Source organism: Rhineura floridana, chromosome 21 (genome assembly GCF_030035675.1).
Source record: "Rhineura floridana isolate rRhiFlo1 chromosome 21, rRhiFlo1.hap2, whole genome shotgun sequence".
Lineage (NCBI taxonomy): Eukaryota > Metazoa > Chordata > Lepidosauria > Squamata > Rhineuridae > Rhineura > Rhineura floridana.
Window position 1 is genome coordinate 10,277,112 of NC_084500.1, and position 20,846 is coordinate 10,297,957.

The following is a 20,846-nucleotide window of genomic DNA, read 5'->3' on the forward strand; positions in this document are numbered from 1 at the left end:
TCCATGTTGAGCCCAAGTCTGAGAAAGTCAAATCTACCAAGAATGAATAAACAATTCAGAGGAAGGTGCTGAGTTGGGATTCATATCTAGGTTATGTATTACAGGACACAGAGCCCCATGCTATGCAAGCTGACTCAGAAGCACTTTCCATTGTGCTACTCTCAGGTTGTTGTTGCTATATGCCTTCAGGTCAATTATGACTTATGGCAACCCTATGAAGGGTTTTCATGGTAAGAGGTATTCAGAGGTGGTTCACCATTGCCTTCCTCTACAGCACCTGCTATTCCCAGGCAGTCTCTCATCCAAGTACTAACCAGGCCTGACCCTGCTTAGCTTCTGAGATCAGACGAGATCGGGCATGTTCAGGGTAGTATGGCCGTAGTACTCTCAGGTAGGGACCGGCAAATGTGTCGATTTCGGTTTCCTCTAGATTTCCTCTCAGTTTCTCATTTTTCCAGTCTTACATTCAGTTCTCCACATTTCTGCAGCAATTTCCAATTTTAAAAAAAACTGCATGAAAATTTGTCAATCTTAGTGCGAATTTCTCTGAATAAACACATTTGTGAATGCAATTTTGACTAATATACACACACTTGCAAGCCGTTTTCCCCATTATATGGCTTCTTTCCTTCCTGCTTTCTTCCTGCCAATGCTGGCCCTTTAAGGCATTTCTATCAGCTGCCCAGAAGTAGTTACCCCTGAATCACCTCCCATTGCTTTGTTTCTTTTAATGCATTTAAGAACAAATGCACTGCGCTTGCAACTGCACTCAACACCAGCTTATTTTCTTTCTTTCTTTCCTTTGGCACTGGCCCCTCAAGGCATTTTTATCACCTGTCCCCCTCATTAGAGGCAGTTACCCCGAATAACCTCCCATTATTCCCTTTAATGCATTTATGCACAAATGCACTGTGCTTGCAATTGCACACAATATTATAGGAACACAGGCCTCATACAGAGTCAGACTCAGTGGTCCATCTAGCTTTGCCTTGATTACAGGGGTATAGTCGTGCAGGGTCTCAGGGGGTGTTAGACTTTGTTTGGGAGCAGGGTCCCAGCAGAGTCCCTTTGTCTCCACCATCCTACAAGCCAATCAGCATGAAAGGGAAGTGTGTTTGCCACTGAGAAGAGTCTTCTAAAATGCTTCCTTGTCCTTTCCTGCAGATTGGAGCCAATCAGGGTGAAAAGAGGTGAGTCAAACAATGAGCAGACTCTTCTCAGTAGCTAACACTCTCCTCTTTCGTACTTATTGATTCCTTATAAAGGATCTCATCCTCAACCCCACAAGAAAATAAAAACAGGGGAGGGGGCATGGCTGTGATTAACATGAAGGGACCCTGCACTTCTGAATTTGCCACTACACTACTGCTTGGCTACACTGACTGGCAGCAGCTCTCCAGGGTTTCAGGCAGAGAGCCTTTCCTAAACGCTACCTGGAGATGCCAGTGGGGACTGAGCCTGGGACCTCCTGCGCGCGCGAAGCAGACGCTCTCGGCTTACTGAGCGGTGTGGCTGTTTCTCGTCTTTCCTGGCCTGCTTCTTTCGTCCTTGTTGCCCTCTTGCCCTTCGGTGCATGGCCCTTTAAGGCGTTTCTGTCCTGCCCCCTTCGCTGCCTGTATTTTGTCCCAGCCTCGCCGCCATCGGCGTAGGTGGGTGGAGCCTCCACGACCTGGCAAGGGTGAGAGCGGGCGGAGGAGCGGGCGGCGTGTCAGGGGTTGGAGCGGCCGCCGAGGCGAAGCGCGGACCACGTGGAGCCTCTGTGACTGGCTCTGTCCTTCCAGCGGCGGCGCAGCGAGGACGGCGACGGCGGCGCCTCCTTGAGCAGTGAAAGCAGAAGGACGGACAGCGGGCGAGGAGAGGCTGCAGCGACCGGCCATGGTCATTAAGGCGGACGAGATGACTCCGGCGGCGGCGGCGGGGCAGCCACAGCAGCAGCCTGCTAGCCAGGGCCCAGCCGGCAAGGAGCTGGAGCGCAGCACAGGTGAGTGAGGTTGTGGCGGGATCCGGAGTAAGAGGAGAATCCGAGGTAAGTGGCTGTTTGGTTAGCGAGAGGCGGCTGCTGCTGCTGCTGCTTGGGAAGCCAGCACCGTTCCTCCTTCATGGTATTCCAAGGGAATGAACCCCCCACCCCCCGGTCTGTTCAATTCTCCTTACTTCGGGGGTTGTAGCCAGCCCAGCTGTACTCGGAGTAGACCTGCTGAAGAGAACAGACTTTAATGGTGCCCTTCTAATATCAGTGGGGGCACTCTTGAGCAGGAGTTCACAGTGGGTGTAGCCCTTCCCCCTTGGAGAGAATTATTGCCTGCTGGACTCACTTTTATTTGTGGTTAATGTGCATTTGTGTGTGTATCTCTCTACATATTTATGCTTAGTTTCTTTCTCTTTTTAATAATGTGAGAAAGCTTCAATCCTTGAAGAATGCTGCACCTGGGAGGTGGGCTAGGAGTGGTGGTGGGTAGGGAGGGCCGAGCTCAATGAAGTTGTTTTTTCCCCTGCTGTTTTGCTTCTGTTGTATTTTGGGGTAATGATCCCTGTGTCAATTCCCCTTCTCTCTGTTTCTTATTTTTTTGGGCTAATACGGTTCTGTATATGTTGCCTTTCTGATGGTTGCAGAGTGCCTGGTCATGTGTTTAAAAAACCATAATGTTGCAATTCCATGTGCTCTTCTCTCCACCCCCTACCCAGTAGTAAGCCATACTTGTGAGTGAACGTGCATAGGATTGTGTGGTATGGGTCCAATCCTATGCATGTTATTGGGCACAAGGCCCTATCTGAACTGCACACTTAAAGCAGTGCTGCACTACTTAAAACAGTCATGGCGTCCCCCCCAAGAGTCCTGGGAACTGTAGTTTGTGAAGGGTGCTGAGACTTGTTAGGAGATCCCCCTATTCCCCTATTCCCCTCTACGGGCTACAATTCCCAGAGAGATTAACTGTTAAACTGCTCTCAGAATTATAGGTCTGTGAGGGGTACAGGGTCTCCTATCAACTTTCAGCACCCTTAACAAACTACAGCTCCCAGGATCCTTTGGGAGGTGCCATGATAGTTTAAAGTGGTATGGTACTGCTTTAAGTGCATAGTGCAGGTGGGCCCCAAGTGTTGTTTGAAGCCAGTGGTACTTGCTTGTACATTCTGGGTAATGTGGCTTTTACCACATTCCTTTATTCTTCTCCCTCCCCCACTCAGAGGTACTTACCCCTGAATAATGTCCCATTACTTTATTTCCTTTAATACATTTAAGTCTATGCACATTCTCAGCAGTGCATTCCAGGTCGCTTACAAGGGTAAAACATTAAAAAATGTAAATGTACTGCCCTAAAGTTGATTCTGACAGAAATTAAAAGGAGATCCTTTTTTTGGCGGGGGGAGGGGGGAATTGTCCTTGGACATGACCCCAGCAATGGGTGATCCAGGTCCCCCCCCCCAAAAAAAATCCTCTACCTTAGATCCTTATGCAAACTGTTTACTTAAGGTTTCAATCCTGTGTCTAGCAAGCCCTATAGAACTCGCTGGGAGACAACCCTAACCCTGGACTGTGAGCCTTGAATACCTCTGACCCAGATTCTCCCTCCCTTCCATCTTGGCGATAGTGATCTTTGTAAAAGCGTCACCCTTGCAGTAACTACTTGTGGGCCCCCTCTTTGTGTTTGGGCTTTAAAAAAATGCCCACTCACACCCTGATGTTCAACTTTGGACTCTTAAGGTGGGTTGTTCTTATAAACTCACTCAGTCAATTCTCTCTGGAAGTGCGTGTGCATTTTTGCCCATGGTGGGGAGTAGGGGCTTTCTGTGTGATTCCTGTGTGATTTCCTACTCTTGAGATGGATCCATACTTTGGGGAGAGAGAAATAACTGTAATTGTCCCCCCCCGCACCCTTTTCTGTTTGCTTTCAGCATGATGCATCATTTTAGGCTGGAGGGTCCTGACCTTTGGCCCTCTTCACCATTACTCCCAGGATTTGTGAGTGACCCCTAAATAACTTTCTTGCAAAATGACTTTTGAACAAGCCAAGTCTTCACTGAGGTTTCTGACCTGCATCTCAGCTGTACTGCACATTCTTCCAATTGAGTGCATCTCCCTCCACTTAGAGGAGTCAAAAAGTAGTCTTGTATTTTTCCTTGATGTAAATAGTTTTCTGTCTGCAGGGATTTTTTTGTATTGAAGAGCATTCCTTTGAGCCCCCCTTTCCTCTGCTGCCCATTGTGCACATCAGAATTATTCAAGAGAAGCCATCACCGGGGTTCTCTTGCGAGTGACACTGTTCCCATTCATGATTAGAAACTTAGGCCTTCCTTAACTTCCCGTGGCCTAGGGCCATACTACCATGAACACGCCCAATCTGGTCTGGTCTTGGAAGCTAAGCAGGGTCAGGCCTGGTTAGTACTTGGATGGGAGACCGCCTGGGAATACCGGGTGCTGCAGGTTTGGAAGAAGGCAACGGTGAACCACCTCAATATTTCTTACCATGAAAACCCTATGAATATATCCAAAAAAGATTCACAGGGTCGCCATAAGCCGTAATCTACTTAAAGGCATTTAACAACAACAAACCTTCGCATGGGATTGTCCTCCTGGGAAGGGCTGTAGCCTAGTGGTAGGTCATCTGCCTTGCATGCAGAAAGTCTTAGATTCGATCCCCAGCATCTCCAGGTAGGGCTTGGGACTCTTGTCCCTGCCTGAAATCTTGGACACTCCCTGCCCGTTAGGGCAGACAGTATTCAGCTAAATGGACCAATGATTTGATTCGGTATAAGGCAGCTTCCTTTGGGCATCCCACTTTCTTGCACCCTTGAGGAGGCTAGGAAATTATTATCCTTGGCTAGCTCTCTTTTGGGCTATTAGCTTTTTGAAGCATGTTTGACTCTTATGTCATTTCTCTTATGGACTGCCCCTCCTAGTTCAGACCTTCTGAACCCTTTTCCCACCCTTTAAAATTGGTTCCTCTCCAGGCAGAGCCAGCTTGTACAGGTGGTACCTCCTAAGTCACCGACAGATTGAAGCTGTAGACTATGAATTGGGGGTCCTGTTGCCCTCCTCCAGAAGTTGCTGGACTCCCAACTCCCATCAGCCCCCATCTAGAATGGTCAGAAACGATGGGTTTTCAGTCCCAACAACTTCTGCAGGGCCTCTGGTTGCCCATCCTTGCCCCCTTAAGGATGACTTCCTGTTGAGTGATGACACAGTGGGCGTAGAAAGAGCATTGCTGGGTCAGGGCAAAGATTCAGCATACCGTTATCCACAGTGGCCAACCAGACGCCTCCAGGAAGACGGTAAGCAGGTCACGGGAAAGAAGAGCCTTCTCCAAGTGTCTGTGTGTCATTATCTGATACTCTAAGAGATGCTACCTTTGGGCATGGAGGTTCCACTCCTGTTGTGGTGGCACATACTGCTTTTTATGCATGGCACCATCATTGGCACAGACCTTTCCTTTGTGGAGAGTGAGTAAAAACTGTCAAGAATCAAATGCAGCGGTTCTTCTGAGTTTTGCGAAGCCCCCTTTCCTTGGTCCGGCCCAGGAAGGGACTATAGAAATTGAGTGGGAAGCCCCCCCCCTTTCTTCTCTAACCTTCTTTATGGGAAGAGGGCTGCGACTACCCAGCAGTTGACAGTGGGGAAGGGAAGTGAGTGGGTGGGTGAGTCTCATTGCTGCTTAGTGGTATTTAAACCCAGAACAACTGAGCTGAAAGGAGGTGGTAGGCATTAGCACAGTGGTGCATCCTTCAGTAGCTTTCTTTGTCTTGCAGGTGAGGTGAGCAGTTAGAAAGTAGTTGTATGCCGCGGAGGCTGGCCCGTTTTGGCAAACGGGGCACTGCTGCACCAGCTTCAAGCCAGCTCCACGACTGATTGCCTTCTTATTTAAAACCAGCCCAGGGATCACCCTTGGCTCTCAGCCTGTTCCCCTGTCTCAGTTTTGCCTCTGCAGAACAAAGCAGGGACAAAACAAGACCTGGTTGGCTTCACTTGCCATTGGCTCTGGCTCCACCTACTGCTGGGCTCCCTGCTTTCTGGCCTACCAGTTTCGATGGGCACCAAGCACCACTGCTTGCAGCCGCGTTAACTCTGGCTCCTTCTCTTGGCCTTCCGCCCCGCCAGTCCCAATGGGCACTGGCCATTGCTGAGTTGTATGCCAGCAATTACTGCCATCTCTCTTTTGGGGATTCATGTCTGTCTTCATCTGCCCTCCGGAACATGACAAATAAACCAGCTAAGACGGCAGTGGCTGTCCTGCAGACCCCTGGATACTCTTGGACTCCAATTCCCATTAGCCCCAGCCAGCATGGGAAGTCTAGCAACCTCTGGGGGACTGCAGATTCTCACACTTGGGCTAATGTGAATGTTTGGAGTTGATCAACATTCCTGCGTGCACATGCAATAAGGACTTCACAAGTTTTGAGTGGTGGAACTGATTGCTTGAATCTCACCTGTCCTGGGTGGGGTCTTTATTGTGGCTGGGTTCCTTTATTTCTGCATTAATATTCTCCTTCCACCCCATCTTCAGCTCTCAAAAAGGCCCCAAACCTAAAACAGCTGAATGAATAAGTCTGTGCCATGGCTGCCTACTTGATATCATAGAACAGTGGAGTTGGAAGGGGCCTATAAGGCCATCAAGTCCAACCCCCTACTCAATGCAGAAATCCCAGCTTTAAAGCATACCGGACAGGTGCCTGTCTGGCTGTACCTCTTGAATGCCTCCATTGTTGGAGAGCCCACCACCTCCCTAGGTCATTGGTTCCATTGTCATACCGCTCTAACAGTTAGCAAGTTTTTTCCTGATGATCAGCTGAAATCTTGTTTTTAAATTTATCTGATTTCTTTTCTGTGTGTTTAACTGATTTTAGCTGCTTTTATTGCATTTTTATATCGCCTTGAGGCATGTGTTGAAGGTGATTAAGAAAGAATACTAAAATCCTATAATACAACTTTTTAGGAAGTACTTTAAAATGGAGCAAAACCCAGATCTATTTAGGGTACAAGAATTTAAGTTGCTGAAAGCCAGGTCTGAGGGTAGGTCTAATCTCTGAAGGTTAATTTGAGAGGGGGGCTTTATTTTGGAGGAGGGCGGGAGGAAGGGGAAGATCCCCTTCTGCTCATCCAGACTACACACCTGTGAGTTCTTCCAGATTGGGGTTTATTGTCAGCCGGTGCCCCCAAGTGTACAAGTTCTTGCCAGCATCCAGTCTGGATTCCGCCCTCCCCCATAATTTAATCCAAATTTACCCTTTCCAGGGAAGATCTGAGAAGTTAAACAAGTACAAATAGGTTATTGGCAACAGTTTTGCGATATCTTGGCAAGCCATTTGCAGCGTTAAGCTCCCATCTGGAGGCATCCTAGGCCATTTGGGTGTGTGGCATGTGGTGCCTTAGAGTTCATGTGTACAGAGCACATGGTTTGCGTGTGGAAAGTCCCCGGCTCAGTCCCCGTCATCTCTAGGCAGGGCTTGGAAATATCCCTTGCCTGAAACTCTGGAGACCTGCTGCCAGTCAGTGTGGGTGATGCTGAAGTAGATGGGCCAGCTTTCTCACTCTGTTCCTAGTCTCTGAGTTTGTTTTTGGTTTTTAATAAAATAATAAATGCACCAATGTACAAGATAGCAGCCTTGTGCTCTGCTGAACTGGAGCAGCAGCATTCACCCCTTTTAGTTCTACACTTAGAATCCCAGTCACCCTTAAAATGCGCATTTGGTGGAGAGATATTTGCCCACCTTAATGGTTGGTATCCTGCTTATGGAGAGGTGTTAACACTGTAACTGATCCTCGTTTCTGTGGTCCTGGAGCACAGGTCTTGGACAGCTTTGAGTGTGTTGACATTCTCTTTTGTGATTCTGGGATTTTCCCCCCCTTTCCTTTTCCTTGAAGTAAGGGGAGGGTGTTAAGAAGGTGTTGACCTGGTGTTGTCTGCCAGAACTTGAATTCTTTCATTTGGCACTCACCTAGCAGGGTGCAAAATGTATGCGTTTAAAGTGTTTATACTGTGCAATGTTTAATCTATGCCAGGATCCGTTTAACACTGGGGTTAAGTTCTGGCACATGTGTTCTAACAAAATGTGGATTGCACTGATGTGGGTTTTCTAGAAAATTTTGAAGTAGGGCAATTTGCATTGGAAATTTTTCAGTTTGCACTAAAAAATTTTCTGATGTTCTAGAGTTGGGTCAGTATTGACCCTTTGGAGTTGATGGGACTGTGCGGCGGGTTTGCCTAGGGGGTTGAAAAAGTCCACAAATTTAATTGGGAACTATGAGCTACAGAAATAAAGAGCATGGGCATATACAGAGTGCACCTACTGTGCCAAGGAGGAATCTCTATTTAATATGATTCCATGATATAATGGTATTTTCAGACTGTGCTGCTTTATTGCCTAAAAGGCCGGATTTTGCCATTTTATTAGTTCTGAATGAAAGAGAAATAGGCTGAACCTTGAACACGGTGCCTTAAGACTCAAACCTGCCGCCCAGTAGGTCCATCCATCTCATTCAAGAAGATACAAAGTAAGGTATCATTTTCACTTGTTTGTCTTCTTTCCTCCTTTCTCTTTCCGATTCCTAGTAATGCTCAATAGTCATTAGATATTGATTTGATTTCATTTACCTTCCTAAATTTCGGTTTGGGGTCGATAACCACTTTATAAGCCCATCAAGGGGTCAATGAACTCAGAAGTTTGGGAAACGTTGCAGAGTGTGATTTAACATAGTATGTTTAGTTTACTTGTATTTAATAAACAAAGCTTAAAAATACTTTGGCAACTGCCAGACTTGCCTAATACTTATTTGCAGTTGGCCTCCAATTCATTTTTACTGGTGAATTTTTAAAACAGAAGATTTTTCACTGTACATCACTGACGCTAAGCGACAATGAGCTTGGGGCAAGATAACTATACACCCAAGCCTGTGTGCATCTTGCATTTAATTCAGGAAAAAATATGAATCCTGCAATCTGATCTGCAGAATCCATATTTGTGTCCTAACATTTATCCTGCTGTTTTCTAGTTGGAGGGGAAAGGGGGTAAAGCCAACAGTGGCACTACTAAATGTGAGTCATGTTTTTGGGGAGCAGGGTACCAGCAGGGTCCCTGTGTCTCCAGCATCCTTTGAGCCAATCATAATGAAAGGGGAGTGTGTTACCTGCTGAGGAGAATCTTCTAATATGTTTCCTTATCCTTTCCTGCTGATTGGAGCCAATCAGAGTGAAAGGAGGCAAGCCGGCCACTGAGAAAACTCCTACCAGTAGCAGTAGCTAACATTCTCCCCTTTAATGCTTATTGGCTCCTAGGGACATCTCTTCTTGTGGGAGAAGGCATTAACAAGGATCTCTTTCTCAACCCAGCGGCAAAAAGGGTGTGTGTGTGGCTGTGACTGTCTAATTTGCCACTGCAACAGCAGTGTGCTCCTGTATCCTTGGGGCCTGTGAAACAATGGTACAATACACACCTCATGGCTTCTTGGTTGATGTTGCCTCCAGCATCCCAGAGGGGTGGGACCCTCTTAACATCAGGAATGGGGAAACTTGTGGCCCTCCAGATGTTGCTGAACGACGACTCCCATCATCCCTGGCCACTGGTCATGCTTACTGGAACTGGTGGGAGTTAGAGCAACATCTGAAGGGGCAAGTTCCTCCACACCTGCCCTACCTTAAAACATGCCGGAAAAGGGTTTGGACTCTGTTCGGTCGCATACATAATAGGATCTTCTGTTTCCTTGCCTGCTCAGCTGTTCTTTGCTTCAAGGCTTCATTTTGGCATCTTCTCCCAACTCCTGTCCTCCTTTGATTTAATGGCACGCTTGAACTGAAGCAACAGTGCCTCAAGTGAAAAATCAGCTGATTGGTAGAACAAGAATCTCTCTCTCTCTCTTTAAAGGCTATTAGACTTTACTATGTTCAAAACAGCAAATTCTGTTTGATTTGCGTGAGCTTAATACAACCACCATATTTTAAGGTGGTAACGGATCTGTCATTACCGCTGCCGTAAATCTGCACCCACTTGTTGAGTAGCTGTCTGTTGTCTATCTTGCTACAGTTGCTACAGATTATAATGCTGTTTTTTGGCTTCAAGTTCAGCTGCTGAAAAACAGGCGGCAGGTTACAATAGGCTAGATCGCTTCATTACTGAAACTGGCGATTTTTAAATAGGTTGTGTTTCTGTGTGATAATGCATTAGGGAGTAGATCATGGTGTTTTCCCAATTTTACAGATGGGAAAAACCGAGGCTGAAAGACTAAAGGTGCATGCTTTGTTCCTTACACTGTTTAACCCAGGCTGTGTAGATTTGGGAGTGGCTCCCTACTTTATCTTAGGCTTAAAGAGTGCAAGGGGCCTGCTCATCTCTGGCCAAAAGCAAAGCGATGTAGTTAGGGCAGGGGTTGACAACATGGACAAAATGGTGTCATTGACTTTTCCTGGTGTCTAGGAAGCCTCCCCTCACTCACTGCTTCCCGTGGTTGTGAGGTAGTGAGGGGTAGTTATCTTTTTTTCTCTCCTGGGAACCATATGTAAGCCGCCTTGAGTTTCTTTCATGAAAAGAAAGGCAGGGTATAAATGTAATAAATAATAATAAATAAATAATAAGTTAGTTGTGTCTATTAACTTCAATGGGTCTACTCTGAGTAGAACTAGCATTGGTTACTACAGATAAAGCTGAAGTGGGAAGTGTGACACTCTGTCCCACTTCCTCTTTCAGCTCTATGGGCTTTTCAAGGCTCAGATTAATTCCACTAGATCCAACATTCACCAGATCTCTTGTGTGTACGCCCTTTTCTTTCTGTCTTGAGAGGAGGCTGATCCGGGGAACAAGGGAGAAATGACCAGAGGGGTGGTGGTCACGGCACTCGTTCAAAAATCCGAATGGCCTACAGGCCTCAAAAGCTTAGCAACCCCTGGGTCATGGTATGTGAAGCTGGATTTTATATTTATTAGTTATTCCGTTTATATCCCAGCATTCCTCTGAGGAGATGAAGGTGGCATTCAGACATGGTTCTTCCTCTCTCAGTGTTATCCTCACTACAATCCTTTGAGGTAGATTAGGCTGAGAGGCAGCGATTGGCTCAAGGTCATCCAGTGAGCTTCATGGCTGAACTCTGATCTCCCAGGTCCCAGTTTGATGCTAACCACTACACTGCACTGGCTCTCTACAAACTGAGCACCTGGATGGGTTTGAGTTGTTGAGGGCTTAGTTCAGCCATCTGATTTACATCACTTTCCCGCATCCACTGCTGACTTGTGTGGCGTTAGATTGGGGCCTTGGCACAGTCAAAGAGTGCCACTTAAATTCCGGCTCTCTCTGCTCTCACCTGGAAAAAATAGACACGGGTACAGAGGTGCAGCTCCATCCTATGCCTACTGACTGGGAAGCAAACCCAAATAGGTTCAAGGGGCCTGGCTTCCAAGTAAGTGCATAACATTCCAGTTTTGGAGGAGCCGACTTTTCATTTAAAAGCCTGATTTTTAAATAAAGTACTTCTGCCCCAACCTCCCCAAAGCAGACCTTCCCCGCCTTATCTCCCTACATCTAGGACATATAACTGTCAGTCTGTTTGACAAACTCTCCTCTTCCCCAAACCATTCCTTAAAAATTTATTGCTGCCTTCTGTGGGTTGTAAGTTGTTCCTCTCGGCAGGGAGGAAGCATTTTGCTTGCTCTGATTTGTTCAGACATCTTAGCCTTTGCCCTGCTCTCTTTGCCACTTTTAAAGCAGACCTGCTTATCGCAAGGAATTCCTCTGGAGCCTTCAGAATCTCCATTTCAGTGGGCAGATCATCTGCTTTGCATGCAGGAGGACCCAAGTTTGGCCCCAATAGCATCGCCAGGTAGGGCCGGGAATGTCCCCTGCCTGAAACCCTGGGGAGTCGCTGCCTGTCAGTGTAGGCAACACTGAGTTAGATGGTCTAACTTGGTAAAAGGCTGCTTCCCATGTTCCCCACGCTTTCAGGCATGTCTTCACATGCTTTAACGGCTACAAACATGGGTTTTGTTTTCATTTAAAATTAGGAACCAACAGTGCTTGGCACTTGCATGCATGGGATGCGCTTAGCTCAGAGTACCTGCCTTGCATGCAAATGGTCCCAAGTTCAACCCCTGGCATCTCCAGGTAAGACTGGGAAGGACCCCACCTGAAACCCTGGAGAGCTGCTGCCAGTCTGTGCAGCAGACTGAGCTAGGTAGATGAAGGATCTGACCCAAAGGCAACTTCCTACATTAATAATTAAATCGGACCTTAATTCAGAATCCTGAGGACTAGAACCTTGCTTTTTGTTTTAGGGGAAGAGCTGTAGCTCAGTGGCAGGTGCTGCCTACACAGGCTGGCAGTGGTTCTTCAGGCAGAGGCTTTCCTAGCCTTGCCTGGAAAGGCTGGGGGGGGGGTTGGACCTGGCACCTTCCGCATGCAAAGCGAGGGCTTTACCAGTTACGTTTCCTTCCCACAAAGGCATTACTGAAATTTCCCACCAAATGTAAAAGGGGCAGGTAATGAGAATAAGGAGGATAGTTGGAGCGTATGTGGTATTGCCCTTAAATCCCACCTCCCGTCAGTCGAGCACCTTGCCCTTGAAGCTCATATTCACAGCTCAGTGGCAGAGCACCTGCTTTGCATGCAGAAGGGTCAATCCCCAACGGCATCTCCGGGGAGGGCTGGGAGAGACCCCTGCCCTGAAACGCTGGAGAGCTGCTGCCAGTCAGTGTAGACAGTACTGAACTAGGTGGACCCAGGGGTGTACTCGTCCAGAGTCTTGGGTGGAGGGGTCTTAGACCCTTTACTTTTCTGGCAGCAGTGCCCCAGCAGGGTCCCTATATCTCCAGCATCCTATGAGACAATCGGCATGAAAGGGAAGTGTGTTAGCCACTGAGAAAAGTCTTCTAACAGGCTTCCTTGTCCGCTCCTGCGGATTGGAGCCAATCAAAGTGAAAGGATGTGAGAGCCATTGAGAAGACTCTTCTCAGCAGCTAACACTTCCCTTTCATGCTTTTTGGCTCCTAGGGACATCTGTTGTGGGAGAAGGCATTAACAAGGATCTCATTCTCAACCCAGCAGCAAAAAAAGGGTGTGTGTGTGTATGACTAACATGAAGGAATCTTGAACTTCTGAATCTGCCACTACACTACTGGTGGACCCCATGGGCCTGATTCGGTATAAGGCAGTTTTCAATGTTCCTAGATGTGGCTGGGGAAAGAAACGTCCATTTTTGGTTGCTGTTTTTTGAAGGACAGTGGTAGAGCTGCCTTGCATGCAGAAGCTTCTGGTACAATCCCTGGCGCCTCCAGATAGGGCTGGGAAAAGCTCCTGCCTCAGTCCTCGGAGCCTCTCCCAGTCAGTGCAGACAATACTGAGCTAAATGCACTAAGGCCCTGACTTGCTGTAAGGTAGCTTTCTGTGTTCCTGTGAACAGCGTGTAGCACACACCTGGCTGATGTAAATTGTCGCACACGTTTCCTGGGAGTAAAGCCACCTCCAACCCTATGTGGGATTTTGCTTAAATATAACTCGAAAGACCCATCCTACACAGCTTTATTTGGGAAGCAAGTTCCATGGCAATCTAAAGACTGTAATCCTTCAGGCACTCTGCGTGTGCGCGAAGGGGAGGCAGCAACAGATGGTGCTGGTTGATTTGGGGGAGGGTGAGTAATGGATCCAACAGGTGGGTTGCGGGGGGATTGTACACTGGGTAGTATCCCATGTTGGCTCTACTCAGAGTAGAGCTATGGAAAACAATGGGCATTGCTATGGACCAGTGACCTGACTCAGTATAAGCCAACTTTCTATGGGCTGGGAGAGGCTCCCTGCCTGATACTCTGCAGAGCCGCTGCCAGTCAGTGTAGACAATACTGAGTTCGATGGACCAGTGGGTCTGTGTTGTTACAAGGCAGCTTCCTATGTTGAGTTAGAATCTGAGGAGGAGGTAAGTTGGGTGGGAAATCTGAGGGGGGGGGAGAAGAGAAGGAGGGGTCTAGATAGACTTCTTTTCGGGAATGGTAACTTCAAGGCTTTGTATGTGCCAGGATTTGGGGGGGATGGAGGATGGAAAGTGTCTAATCCCAAGTTTCCGCCCCCCTTCATGCCCTCTGAAGCCGCTTCCTTGTGCTCTCCGCCCCCCTTCCGCCACCTCCCCCAAGGTGACCTTCAGTGGAGTACAAGCCACTGGCAGCCAATCCCGGCAGAGTGGGCGGGCCTGCCTTTCCTCTGCCCCCCCCTTCCCCTGCTTAAGATTGCAGGGTCCTTTAAGGTGTCCTCAGGCCTTTTTAAAAAATTGGTTTGGGGGAGGGGAAAGACTTCTCCATGCCGATCTCTGTCCCTCCCCTTTTCCCTTAAATCAATTAACTGGATCCTTTTCAGTGCATGTACGAGTTTGTGGTTTTTTGTAAACAGTCTCTTCTGAGGTTTGGAACGGGCAGAGTCCTGGGGAATCCTGCTGCCTTTAAGCATTAGCTAGAAAGGGGGTGGGGGTGGGGACAGGGATATCCCCCCTCTTCTTCCATGATGCCCCCCCCCCGCACGTGTGCCGTAAGCAGAGCAAGATTTCACAATTGGCAAGAACGTAGCTGCTGTGGAATATTCTAAAGGGCCAGGCAACCTTTTCTTTCCTAGTGTAGCGGTTTAAGGAGCACCCATTAAAGGGTTTGATAGGGGCCTGAGTTCCGCAGGTACAGCACATGCTTTGCATGTAGAGGCCCCCGGTTCGAGCGCCAGCATCCCCAGGGAGGGCTGGGAGAGCCCCCCACCCCCGTCTGAAACCCTGGAGAGCCACTGCCGGTCAGTGCAGACAGTACTGAACTCAATGAACTAACGGTTTGACTCTGTATAAGGCAGATACCTCTGGGTTTGTTGGTGGGGGTGGGGATGTAGAGAGACACTTCATGCTGATCTCAAGGAGGGGGGTGGGGATTGTTTTATGGTTTACAAAGTGCCATCAGTGTGCATGGTCCTTTATCCAGAGTATAAGCAGGTTCCTGCCCCCATGGGCTCCCAGTTACAATTTAATATTAAAATGTTGACATGTGTAATTGACTCCAGATTTTTTGGGATGGATTGAATGTGTGTATGGAGACTAGGAGTTCTGAATTGTAAAGCAGTTTTGGTGCTTCTTTTTAAGACGATTGCTGCACTCCCCCCCCCCGTGCAATCAGTGCCATCTGACAATTGTTTTGGATGCACCTTATTCCCCTCACAGAGCTAAAACTCTCAGAGTGGTTTAACAATCAGTCCTTCTTCTCAGAGAAGTCTGGGAACTGCAGCCCAGTGAAAAGAATGTGGATCTTCTAACAACTCTTAGCACCCTTTACAAACAACAGTTCCCAGGATGCCTTGGGAGAAGCCATGATTATGTAAAGTGATGCAACACTGCTTTAAAGGTATAGTGCAGATCCAGAGCCAAGCCAAATGTAATAAAGGAATGAGGTGGTTTTGTGTGTGTCTTAAATAGATATGATCTCATTTCAACAAACTGAAATCTTTTTTTAAAATCTCTTTTGCCACTGCTGCTTCCATGAGCATGCACGAGTTCAAGAATATTGAACCAGTGGTGAATGTTAGCCTGCCTTCATGTTGATGCTGGGAGGTGTAAAAAAATTAGCTCGTGACTCTGACCATGGACAGAGTTATTTCAAACTACAGCCTGCCTCCAGGCATCAGACATGAATACACATGAAATGGCCTTAGAGTCGGACCATTGCACCATCTAACTCAAGTCTTCACTAGCAGCCCTCTTAAGGTAGATAGGCAGCCTGTAACCCACAGGTGTTGTGGGATGCCAGTCTTGTCATCCTCAGCCAACATAGTCAATGGTCAGGGATCATGAGAGTTGTAGGCATCAACATCTGGAGGGCAGCCAATTCCTCTTCCCTGCTGTAAACCTTGTTTGGATGACAGTATTGGTCTAAGTCTGGCCCTCTGGCTCTCCATGTTTGCTGAATTACAAGTCTCATTATCTGTGGCCGCTGGTCATATTGCTGGGGCTGATGGAAGCTGCAGTTCAGCAGTATCTGGCCTACGCTTTAGCACTTCACATGTTGAATGCAGAATCAAAATTCTTTGCATGTAGAAAACTAGCATGTCAGGGAGATGGATTCAACAAGACTCAGCTTGACATGCTGCTTTTCTGTGTAGAGCAAGGGTCTCAAACTTTTTTCCTGTGGACCACTTGGAAATTGCTGAGTGCCTTGGCAGACTACTGAATTATATTCTGCCCGTTGTCGCAATTGTAATGTGCTGTGTGAGGTGCTGCATGATTCTAATGGTTTTTTTACAGACATGCCACACACCACCTGATTGATGCTTGCGGACCACTGGTGGTTTGCAGACCACAGTTTGGGAACCCCTGATGTAGAGGGATTTCTTTATTTGTGTAGTCTATCGTTAAAAGCCCCTGCCAGCCACCTATAACAGGACGGGGCAGTCATCATCTGTCTGCAACACACTTCAAGACATGTACTGTAGATAATCAGCTTGGTGCTCTGTCTAAAAGGGTGACTTGAATGTATGAAGCCGAGTCTCCAGCCAGTAGAAGGAAAACTTTGAATTGGAATTTCACTGTTTGACTTGACTTGCATTTAAGTAAGCAAAAGTACTACAATGCGTCGTGTTGATTTCCCGTGCCCTATAAATATCTGAAAAGTTTTTTCCCATAGCCCAAAGCCATTGAATTATTTGATAAGGCGACAACTCTCAAAAGTGCAGTTGGTGTGGTTTAAGCACAGTGGCAATTCTCCTTGTAAGGCTGGAGAAAAGTTTCTTTGAAAGCAGAGAACTATCAGGGTTGTTACCAGCGCCTGTGGCTTTCGCCTATTCCAGGGTTTGGCAACGGCAGTGCTGGGGCTCCAGAAAGCGCTCTTCTAGTGTTGTATTTCTGCCTCAACTTGTTCAAAGCCCTGTGTGGCAGGCTGGCTTCCAGCGGGAATAGCCAGACTTTGCCAGAGCATTTTTGCGTCTGCATTGGTGGGGACTGTTGTTGGAGCACATCTTCTCTCAACATTGTTGGGAAGCATGTAGCTTCTATCACGACATTGGCCAATAGCTTGGCACTCACTAGGAGGGAAGTGGGAGAAATTCAATTTGTATTTAAAGGTGAACCTACCTAATTTGCACTTATTGCATCTCAAACAATACATGAACCAAAACACAGCCATCTTTCAGAATTTGCACTTCTTCAAATGTTGCAATGCACTTCTCCAGTCACGTTTGTTTGTTGTTATGTGCCTTCAAGTTGATTACGGCATAAGGAGACGCTATGAATCGGTGACCTCCAAGAGCATCTGTTGTGAACTACCCTGTTCAGATCTTGTAAGTTCAGGTCTGCAGCTTCCTTTATGGAATCAATCCATCTCTTTTTTGGCCTTCCTCTTTTTCTACTCCATTCTGTTTTTCCCAGCATTATTGTCTTTTCTAGGGAATCATGTCTTCTCATGTGTCCAAAGTATGACAACCTCAGTTTCATCATGGATGGATTTTCATGAGGACTTTTTTTTAAAAAATCGCAAACTGAAGTGGAAATATGGACAGCCGAATTTAGGACTGGAAAAATGAGAAACTGAAATTGATAGATTCCCCTACCAACTCGCCACTTTGCTGGTAGAGTAGCAACAATAGTGAAATGGGATAAATAGGCAGAGCTGGGAAGGAAGGAAAACTGCGTAGTTGCAAAATTCAACCCTCCCCCCCCCCGCATTTCATCCTAAGAAACACACATGTCATTTTCAAGGTGGCTTTCAAGCATTATACAATATATTACAAAAGCAACAAAATATTTAAAACACAATTCTATAATTAAAAAATAAAATGCTTTAAAAAGTTCTTCAGCTCAACTAAAATAGAAACCTCAAACTACTGCAAACTAGCTAAACATCCAGATAAATCTGAAAGCAATAACTTTCTTTTAAAAAGCAGTATTCTTTGTGACAGCTCAGCCATTTGAAACAGATGAGTTTTCCAGGCTCTCTTAAGGTCTGTGCAAGCCTGCCTACAGGATGGTGCCCATTGCTCTTCCCTCATCCCACCCCTTCAATCCTCACAACAACCCTGTGAGGTAGGTTAGGTTGAGAAATGGTGACTGGCACAAGGTCCTTCAGTGAGCTTCATGGTTTAGCAGGGATTTACAACCTGGTTTTCCCAGGTCCTAGCTCAACACTCTAACCACTACACCTCAATGACTGTAAATCTCAAAACCTGAATAGTTTCCTGGGAATGCTATGTGTCAGCGTTCTTTTCCAGTTCATTTCCTACTTAAGACAATGTAAAAGAAGTGTGTGCTGCTGATTTATCCTGTCTTGTAAAACATCTTAACTTCCATCAAAAATGATTTTCCAAGTAAAGTTTTTAATTTCTAACATCACCCATTAAGTGCTATTGAATCTCTTTTCCAAACTACAACAAAAAGTCAGTGCAACTACTTCCAGCTGCTAGGAAACTCTTTTAGATTCATACACCATGTATAAAACTCACTGTGTTTTGACACACTTAGGAAGTGAAGCACAACATGCTGAACTGGATCTGCTTTCATTTATCGCTTTGGAAAATTTTCCATCCCAGAATACCCTCATCACTGCTTTTAAATGCCTTGTTGACGATGTTGTATGGCTTCAGAGGCTATGCCCGTTTTATTTCTTTTAAATACTTGTATAGCCCCAGGAGGGCTACTCAAATCTGTTTACAAAAGATTCGCACAGTGCAATTTCATTCAAAAAGCTTTGGACATATATAAATCACAAATAACATGATGCAGTGGTGAAAACAGCTTTGCAAATACAGTATGTGAGTGAGGATCTGCAACAAAACATTGTAGCATGGAGCTGTGGTGTTCAAGATACAACATTCCATACCCCAGGTTCTCCATTTCTCTCCCACCCCACACCCACCCCAGCAGCTAGTCAGCATTTTGTGGCCATTGAGCATGCTAAGTCTTCATTGGGTAGTGGTGGTGTTGATGATGATGATATTATCATTAATAGTGACAATAACAATTGTGGAAACATTGGGGTTCCCCCACATCTGCTGATAACTCCTTTGACTACATAAAGACCAGCACTTGGAGAATGTTGTTGGTGTGTGTACGTATGACTTTGGTTATAGCTTCTACTCTGGTTCATCCATGTAGAGCAGAGACAGGGAACAGCTGTGGCCCTTCCGATACTGTTGGGTTCCCAATCCCCATCACTCCCAGCCAGTGTGGTTGGCATTCAGGAGTAACAAAACAAAACACGTACAAACTGGTATGGTACTAGATTTGCAAGCTCTTGGAACGAGTGGTTGCTAGCCAGCTCCAGGCGCTATTGGATGAAACCGATTATCTAGATCCATTTCAATCGGGTTTCAGGCCTGGTTTTGGCACTGAGACAGCCTTGGTCGCCCTGTTTGATGACCTATGTCGGGAGAGAGACAGAGGGAGTGTAACTCTGTTGATTCTCCTCGATCTCTCAGCGGCTTTTGATACCATCAACCATGGTATCCTTCTGGAGAGGCTCGCGGAGTTGGGAGTTGGAGGCACTGCTTGGCAGTGGTTCTGCTCCTACTTGGCGGGCCGTCTCCAGAAGGTAGTGCTTGGGGAACACTGCTGGACACCGTGGGTTCTCCAATGTGGGGTCCCGCAGTGTTCGGTTTTGTCTCCCATGCTTTTTAACATCTACATGAAGCCGTTAGGCGCGGTCATCAGGAGTTTTGGAGTGCGTTGTCATCAGTACGCTGATGACACGTAACTCTACTTCTCCTTTTCATCTTCTTCAGGTGAGGCTGTTGATGTGCTGAACCGTTGCCTGGCCGCGACAATGGACTGGATGAGAACTAACAAACTGAGGCTCAATCCTGACAAGACCGAGATGCTGTTGGTGGATGGTTTCTCTGATCGGATGGTGGATATATATCCTGTTCTGGATGGGGTTACACTCCCCCTAAAGGAGCAGGTTCGTAGTTTGGGAGTCGTTGTAGACTCTTCCCTCTCACTTGAGGCTCATGTAGCCTCGGTGGCACGGAATGTGTTCTACCAACTTCGGTTGGTAGCCCAACTACGTCCCTATTTGAGTAAGGAGGACCTCACATCAGTGGTACATGTTCTGGTAACCTGGCGTTTGGACTACTGCAACGCGCTCTATGTAGGGCTACCTTTGAAGACAGTTCAGAAGCTTCAGCTAGTGCAAAATGCGGCGGCCAGATTGCTAACAAGGACCAAGCGGTCCGAGCATATAACACCTGTTCTGGCTCGCCTGCACTGGCTTCCAATATGCTTCCGGGCCAGATTCAAAGTGTTGGTATTAACCTATAAAGCCACGATACCTGTTGGATTGCCTCTCCCGATATGAACCCGCCCGTACACTACGGTCTACTACGAAGGCCCTCCTCCGGGTTCCGACAAGATCTAGGGCCTTCTCAGTGGTGGCCCCCGAACTGTGGAATAGTCTCCCTGAGGAGGTGCACTTGGCGCATTATTATCTTTCTGGCGCCAAGTTAAAACCTTCCTCTTCTCCGAGGCATTTTAATTTAAGTTAATTTAATTTTAATTGTAAATGTGTTGTAATCTGATTTTAGATTTTGTACTTTTTATATGCTCTGTTGTATTACTGTGTAATTTTATTGTATTTTTTGTTGTTCACCGCCCAGAGAGCTATTGCTAGTCGGGCGGTATATAAGTTTAATAAATAAATAAAAAATAAATAAATAAGCGCACCTATGTGTGCATGCGCCTCTCAGCTTGCCAAAAATCTGCTGCAGCTTCTCAGTAAACTATATCCAGATCTTCTTGGATAAGACTTGAAGAAGCGCACTGCAAACTTGACATGTTCCCCACTCCCCAAAAAAAGAATTCTGGGAATTTTATAATTGGTGAGATGCTGCGGATTCTTTCCCAGTATACCAGCACTGCAGGTGTTGTGAAATGG

At 46.8% G+C, this 20,846-nt stretch overlaps 1 protein-coding gene and 2 pseudogenes across 1 annotated transcript in view; 2 read left to right on the forward strand and 1 right to left on the reverse strand.

The window, feature by feature from the left end:
- Positions 1-265: 265 nt before the first annotated feature.
- On the reverse strand, positions 266-384 carry LOC133374535 (5S ribosomal RNA; annotated as a pseudogene).
- Positions 385-1,636: 1,252 nt separating this feature from the next.
- The window catches only part of CLUH (clustered mitochondria homolog), an 89,794-nt gene continuing 70,584 nt past the window's right edge, over positions 1,637-20,846 (forward strand). Inside the window, exon 1 of the mRNA XM_061604875.1 lies at positions 1,637-1,981. Within this exon, the coding sequence (XP_061460859.1) occupies positions 1,876-1,981 (106 nt within the window). The 5' untranslated portion in view covers positions 1,637-1,875. The remainder of the gene's footprint in view (positions 1,982-20,846) is intronic.
- On the forward strand, positions 4,308-4,426 carry LOC133374534 (5S ribosomal RNA; annotated as a pseudogene).